The sequence below is a fragment of the Anthonomus grandis genome, chromosome 22 (genome assembly GCF_022605725.1).
Source record: "Anthonomus grandis grandis chromosome 22, icAntGran1.3, whole genome shotgun sequence".
Taxonomy (NCBI): domain Eukaryota; kingdom Metazoa; phylum Arthropoda; class Insecta; order Coleoptera; family Curculionidae; genus Anthonomus; species Anthonomus grandis.
In genome coordinates this window covers 18,077,766-18,085,983 of record NC_065567.1, presented here as the reverse complement: position 1 = coordinate 18,085,983, position 8,218 = coordinate 18,077,766, and the positions used below count along the sequence as shown (strand labels likewise).

The window sequence follows — 8,218 nt, the reverse complement described above, 5'->3', positions numbered from 1 at the left end:
AGGTATTGGCCTTTATTTTACGTCTTGTATAAGAAAAATAAGGCAAATCTATGGTAATACATACATTATTTTTCATTGATCAGATCTATAGTTGAATATGGATTATTAGTCTGGTGACTATTTCAAAATTTGTTGAAAGTTGTTTTTCCAAAATAGTTTCATTAGAATTATTTGTTTAGGGGCATTTTATTGAAAGCTAATGTGCTATTGCGCTACGTATTTTGTTATTGATTATTGACTTTATCAGCATTAAAAAGCCGAGAGGTTATAATTAAAAGACCACATAAAGAACTCTTATTATAGGATAAAGTAGAATTAGAAAAGAATAGCACGGAAAATAATAATACCAGAATGACAGAGTTTTGGCTCCTTGTTGCCGTGACCTAATGAAGCCAAAAACTAAGAAACATGTGTAGGTGAGCTTAAATCGACGAATTTTAAATTTAAAAAAAAAAGTTTTTTCTTTCTAGTTTTTAAAATTGAAGTTTTTGAAAATTGGATTTTATTTTTTAACTGGTGTAATTAAGGTTCTAAAAAAAATACCTGTCAAATCATATTATTTAAATTTTCATCCCATATGGTTATTTCAGCAAAAATTGTGCGCGATAATTTAGAAATATCAATTGGCTATGAATAACTAGACAATAAAACAACAAGAATTAATATTAGAATATAATATAATATAAGGCTTGAAAAGCATAATGAATATTTTAACATTATTTATAAAATGAAACGACTAATCAGCAATTAAAAACTCAACAAAAGTAGAAAAACCAGCGGCTAAGGTTTAACGTGCATCAGAATCATCGCTCGAGGCCCACACATTGGTAAAATGCTGCGCTTGCATTATCGATTCATCACTTAAACAGTCAAATTGAAACTTAAAAGTGTGCAAATATTTGTGGTTGTCTAATTCCGCTCTAAAAAAGAAACTTATAGAACACTGTGGGCACTGATAAGGTTTTTCAGCTAAATTATGTGCCAGAAGATGACTCTGAAGTCTTGCCGCTCCCGTAAAGACTGCTGAACAAACATAGCACGTAAACTGGTTAATGCCAAAAAAATTATGTTCTATAAGGTGTATTTGTAATGTTTCCTTTGTGCTAAAAGATTTTTTACAAAGGTGACATTGAAGCTCTAATGCGCTGTCAATTACAGATGTGACGTCTTGAGTTTTACCGTTGCTAGAATAACACAGTTCCTCTTGTGAAGTGGGCTCTGATATTCTAGTCTTAGCTTGCTCACTTAGAAACTTTAAATGAAACTTTGCATGAAGTTCAATCTCCCTGTCACTTTGCAAAGTTTGCCCACAGATGATGCAAATTGATGGCAGGATTATGTTTAATTTAGCTGAAGTTCTGGAATTGTCATTATGCTTTAGTTGATGCTTTACAAATGACTCCTCATCCATTATTATAGTTTTGCAAGATACGCAGATATTACCTTCAACTATTTTGCAATGAACTAGCTTATGACTAGCAAGTTCAGTGGAACAACTATAGGTTTCATCACAAATGTTGCACTTATGTCTGGATTTTTCAGATACTTGATGAGACCGAAGGTGTAACTGAAGTTCATTTTTTGATTTACAAAACTCCTTGCAGTATAAACATCGATGATGGCTTGCTATACCTAAAAGCAATTTAAAAAATTACAAATATCGTATTAGCATATTTTTCTTACCAGTACTATTTTTAGATACCCTATCCAGATAATCCTCTCTTATTCTGAGTTCTTTAGCTTCCATGGTAACATTATCTTGATTATTATCAGATTGGCTTAAAGCGTGATATTTGGACCAATGAAGTTCAGCTGAAGCTTTATCATGAAAAAGCTTTGGTTCACTACCACAGCTACATTCAAAATGATCTTTTGTACTCATATGGTTTGCTTTCATGTGTGCCTAAAACAGATGAACGATTTAGAAAACTCTTTTAAAATTTTATTAATCATACCTTTAATAAAGTCATATCTTCAAAAATCTTCATGCACAACGAGCATTTTAATAAAGTAGTTACATGGAACTCGATAAGATGTTCCTGAAGCTTTCCATTATCTTCAAAAAATTTATTACAGTAACAGCAGCACAACGTATTATTCAAAGGCACCATGGATGATGCACTTAAGCAATTTATCAGCAAATCACTTGCTTCTTCCTCGCAGTCATAGCTACTCTTATTTTGAATGGCAGGAACGTGAGATTCCATATGGATAAGGAAACTTTTAAAATTTGGCAAACGTTCGTAACAGCATGAACAAATGAACGTTTCTGGACAACTAAGAGGGTTTTCGTAGTGATATTTTTTTATCGAAAACCGAGGATTTGTCATGTTTTCCTGTGAACGCTTTAGACCATTAGATGGCTCGATCCGTATAACCTCTTCAGATTTTTGTGAATCGTCAAGCTTCTAAAAAAAACAAAGAAATTTTATTAATTTATTATGACGTAAATTCAACAGTAAGGCATAACAGTCGGTGCAATTTAAACAAAAATAAAAATAATATTTTGGATTTGCATAGAATTCATATGGTTAATTTGCTTAACAGTCAATGTCAATCAAAGTAATTTTTGTGATAATTGACTTTTGACAACTGGCTTACCAACGACTTTGATTGACATTTAAGTGATATTGTGAACTTTTGACTTAATTTAAAACAGTTTTTAAAAATCTTTTTACTGCGCATGACGTATGGGTAATACATATTATTGAACTGCGCATGTTTTAAAGTGTTAACCCCAAATTTGATCAAGTTAAGAGAAACTATAATTTTTTTAAGAATATAAAGTAAAATGAAAATCCCGCAGTCTCCGTCCACTTATTTATTAAACATTTAGTTAACTTAGAATTCCCTACATGTTTCGGTCACAGTGGTGTCCATCCATTATCAGGGGGTAAAAGGTTTAAAATTGGTATCAGACACACGCCCCAGGGTTTGATTACATATCAAAAACCCTCTATTTATTATTATTGCTTTTAATTTTAATTTTTATTTTAGTTTGTTTACATTCTGTTGTTGACACATATACACAAATTAAAATTAAAAACAATAATAATAAATAGAGGGTTTTTGATATGTAATCAAACCCTGGGGCGTGTGTCTGATACGTGTCTGATGATGGACACCACTGTGTCCGAAACATGTAGGGAATTTTAAGTTAACTAAATGTTTGATAAATAAGTGAAGGGAGACTGCAGGCTTTTCATTTTACCTTAAACAACGACTCCACTGCAAGTATGGACTATTTCTTCACTATTAAGAATATAAGTTTTACATATTTCATATTAAAATATGTCATTGATCCGTGACATTTTGTTGACCTATATGAACATGTTTGGTCAGTTTTAATTTGATATTTAAAATCTGCAAAAAATTAAAATGATTTTTTATACTATTGGGACAAATTTTTTAAGTTCTCTATAATAACAGAATAAAAAATATTATCAGAAATTTTAATATATTTTCATACCTGTGATAAATCGAACTCTTCAGATTCTTCAGCGCCACTTTCAATTTTTAAACTTTCGGCATCATGTTTGTGGGATTTTTCATGAAAACTAAAAGCAGTCAGAGTGTTATAGCCCTTGTTGCACTTATTGCATTTAAATTGTTTTCTAACATCGTGAGTTTTCATATGAATCTTTAAGTGATCGCTTCTGGCAAAAGCGGAGTCGCACTGGACACATTTATATTTTTTGTCACCTGTGTGGAGTTTAATGTGCCGATCTTTTGACCTTTTGTGTTTGAATTGCCTTGGACAGTAGGGACAAGAGAATTGAAGAAATGTACTATCTGGATCCTACAGAGTATTACTGGAATATAATCAGCTTATATTAGTTAATATACAGTACCTTTATAAGGTCATCGTGTTCTGTTTTATAGGAGTCGTCTAAATCGCGATCCTCTTCACTATCAGAAATATTCTGGGATTTGGGGGATTCTAAGCTTAGATCTGTTATGTTTTCATTATTTGATGGTTGTATTTCTGATGAACTACTGCCAGATATTTCTGAGTCTGAAAGCCATAAATTTGAATTACCCCTAAGAATTATAAGAACCACACCATTTCATTTTTTAAAAACAATCTAGTATAAAACTTAAATTGCAAATAAATTGACTGTCCAAATTAAATTAGTATAATGGAAAAAACTTTTTTAATTATTCGCAGCAGCAGACTAAATTTTTATTTATCTTAAAATATCAGATCCTTTTAAATATCTCATAATATATCTATGCATTATTGGCTTAAAGAAAAATATACTCTTCTATAATAAAATATTAATAAACTCCCGACTTCAAACAACACAGCTGAAATTTACCTTGATAAAAGCTTTCCTTATTTGAATGAATTTTCTCAATGAGTAATTCTAGACGACTGCTATGTCCTTTAAATAACATTTTCATTTTCTCACTTCTTCGCCATCGTAACTCTAATTATGGAAAACTGGAGATAAAAAAAACGCGAAAATCACTTTATCCGATAAGGAGCGATATGACCCGCCTTAGGCAAACCCTACAATGTGACTGCCACAGACAGAGCGCCACAGTGCCCAAGCGAATCCCTTTCCATATTTTCTTCGTGCGTTTTCCGCTGGCTGCTTTCCACCAATTTATGGAATTTGTATGGACATATCAATTTTTCGATCTTTAGGCTTGTAAAGTGAACAAGAAAAAAATTCAATAAAAGTTACAAAATTAATAATAATGAATTAAACATTCATTAACTCAAAAAAGACCGATTTTCGTAAAAATTAGATCACCTTTCATATTTCAAAAAAAAAGAGTGTCTTAAAATAAATAACCAAATTTAACCTTAAATAGAGTTTTATTAGCATCAATTTATCATTTGTTTGCTTGTGTTTTATAAAAGTTTTTTAGGAAGCAAAATTTAGACGAGCGTTATTAAGGGCTCTTCCAGATAATTCACAATACAAAATTGCCTGGAAAGATGGTTAAATGATGAATTGCAAAAATTAGGTCAAAGGGAGACTAGGTATGACTATTTTCTCAATAGACCTGGACCAAAGCAGGGTAATACGGAAGCCCAAAAACCTGTAAACAATTTTAATGAATTTAAATTTAAAATACATTCATTATTAAATAATTATATTATTTACATTAATTACAGGAATTTTGGAAATAATTTTATTCTTTATGCCAATTGTAGTGCTCGGTTTCGCGAAATGGCATGGCGAGTGGAATTATCTCTTATACACAGTACTGTATTTAGTTTGTATTATTATTCTTTCTAAGAATATTGGCTTTCGGTGGCAATTTACAAGAATTCATTCAAAAAGAATGAGTTTATCAAATTCGTAACTGAATTAATAGCTTAAAAATTAGCATATTCCACTTTTTAGTAACTATTTATTAATTATACAATTCATTTTTAACTTTACCATTTCGTTTATTACTATCTAGCTATAAAGTAAAGAAAAGAAAGTCGAATTAATTAATTAGCAGGTTAACATCAAATCTAGCCTATTCCTAGGCTAACTTATATTTTAAATTTAATTTAAAAACTGAAACTTGAAACTGCAAAATACTTATACAAAGGACGTTTCCTTATTATTGCCACAAAAATTCACGGAGGCGTCACCTTAGTTGAAACCAAACAAAACAGGTCCTATGAACATACGTCCTTAAAGTCTTAGAATTTAAAGCAATATTTTTTAAACAAGTACGTCTAAATTACTGGATTAATAAATACTTCTTTTCAGCTTGAAACTTCAAATAAAAGTGTTATTGTACAGTGCATTTACGATAAAAGGAAAATTTATTTAAAATTTAAGTATTGTTTTCTTCTTTTATTTTTTGGACATAGTATTGCCGCGTTTCTTGAAATAAATTATGTTAACGTTCATTTTTTTAAATATAACATACTGTATATTATGACGTTTTACAATTCTATGATATATTCTAAATACTTTTTGTACAGCAAACCATATGTCTAAAGTCAATTGTACAATTTAAGTTTGTCAAATATGACGTAACAGACTAACGAAACATGAAATTAAAATATAAAAATATATTCTAGATTCAATGCAACCAATATTTAATTTGATGTATATTGATTCAATACGCCTTTTGCTATGAAAATGTTGGTTATAGGGTGTCTGAAATAGAACCTATGACGCCAAATTAATTTTTTAAGTGATTTCTTAGAAAGTAAGTAAACCTTATTGTTTTCGAACAGTTCTTGATGCAGGTTTTCCTATAACTCTTTAAGTATTCATGGTCGAAAATTTAAACCACCCTGACTAATGGTTTAAAAGCTCGATGGTTCAAAAAGTAGACCATATTTTGATGTTGCTTTGCAATGCGCTGCCGAAGCACAAAATTTAAACCACCTATTGGAGCTCGCTCCGTGGGCATTTTAACGTTTTTTTTTTAACTTTGGCGGTTAGATTTCTTATTCGGTGGATAGCAGCATTGATGAAACACCTGTTACGAATTTAATTTGAGGTTAAAATAAACAAAAGTTAGTTATCTGTGTCTAAATTGATAACTGCAAAAAGTGATAGTTTACATCATTCCAGTAAGTATAGATATTTAATTTACATATATTTATTAGCATTAGTAAAAAAACATTGTTTTTATGTGGTCCTTTTTTACTACCACCGCTCCACTTAGAATATTGAGTTTCACTAATTATAAAATACCTATACAATATTTTCTTGCAAGTATGGAGCCATTGCCATTTAAGACGGTAGGAGGTTTGACTTACGATGAAGTCAACACACAAATCGACACATTTTATGTCGATACACTGCCTTCGGGGTCTGAGTGAGAAATTGATATGGACTCCTCCGATATAGAGGACGAAACTTTAGTTCCTACAGTTATTACAGATATGAAAGAAGATCTGCCGGTTTCTGAGGAGAAATATCCAAGTGATAATATCCCCCTTTCCGAACTACAACAATAGGGGTCAAAAGGTAAAATTCCTGTTTGGTCTAATGTTCATAGACCTGATGCTCTTCCTCAATTTACCGAACCTTCTGGAATTCCTCAGTTTATCAAATACATTAATGATCCAACACTGTATATGATTTTTGAACTGTTTATTACTAAGGAATTTATTGATACTTTAGTGTTTCAAACAAATCTTTATACCGAGCAGGAAAAACTTTCAATTGGGAAGAGCTATGTCCCTACAAATCAGTGTAAAATTAATGCTTTTCTGGGCATAAATTTGATAATGGGTATTAAACGTAGTCCCAGCTATAAGGATTATTGGTCAACTGCTCCCGAATTGCATGATGCTTTTATCAGCTCAGTAATGACCCAAAAAAGATTTGGATAGCTCTTGAGTCATCTCCATCTGAATAATAATTCTCTGATGCCTCCAAAATCTTCCCCAGACTATGGATAAGCTCTATAAAATTCGCCCCATGCTAGAACTGTTGACTCATAACTTTGAAAAATGCCTATCTATTTGAAAAATTCCTAATCAAGTAGTTGTAGTTGATGAGTCAATGATTAAATTTAAGGGTCGTAGTAGCCTTAAGCAGTACATGCCAAAAAAACCAATCAAAAGGGGGTTTAAGATGTGGATGTTAGCTGATAAATCTAGTTATTGCCTAAAATTGAAAAAAAGAAAAATCCATGCTGTTGGAACCGTAAATATTAATCGTCGTCATATGCCAAAATTTAAACCAGACAAGAATTTGAAACGCGATGATGTGCAATGGTTTACAAGGAGTACCGGATTGTTAGCTGCAAAATGGAAAAAACCGTCGATGTGTTCACATGTTATCAAATTTTCATCAGCCAGAAGATGTAGGAACAGTAAAAAGAAAAGAAAGAAGTGGACAAATTACTGAAATTCCATGTCCTCAATCTATAATCGATTATAACTTTAATATCAATGTAGTCGACATATTTGACCAAATGCTTTCTAACTACAAGATTGACCGTCGCAGTAAAAAGTGGTGGCATCGAATATTTTTTCACTTATTAGATGCATCAATTGTAAATTCCAATATTATTTATAATAAGTTGGAGTTACCAAAAATGTCTGCTAAAGATTTTAGATGAAGTGTCATAAACGGTTTAATCTCAGAAACGCTTGTAAATCGAAAGAGAAATTTGGTTGCACCAGATGTTGAAATAAAAAAATACAAACCTTACGTACCCTTAGAGATAAGACAGCAGTCATCTGCTCATCAACCTACAAGGAGTACCAGAAGAAGATGCGCGCTTTGTAGCACTAAAG

The 8,218-nt window shown here is 31.4% G+C and overlaps 1 protein-coding gene across 1 annotated transcript; it reads right to left on the bottom strand.

The window, feature by feature from the left end:
• Window positions 1-745: 745 nt before the first annotated feature.
• On the bottom strand, window positions 746-4,415 carry LOC126748822 (zinc finger protein 423-like). Its single transcript, XM_050458305.1, has 6 exons — window positions 4,320-4,415; window positions 3,852-4,015; window positions 3,470-3,799; window positions 1,956-2,408; window positions 1,684-1,903; window positions 746-1,632 (listed from the first exon to the last, which is right to left on the bottom strand). Exons 1-6 carry the CDS (start codon window positions 4,402-4,404, stop codon window positions 788-790), a joined length of 2,097 nt encoding a protein of 698 aa, XP_050314262.1. The 5' UTR covers window positions 4,405-4,415; the 3' UTR covers window positions 746-787.
• Between the last annotated feature and the right edge of the window lie 3,803 nt (window positions 4,416-8,218).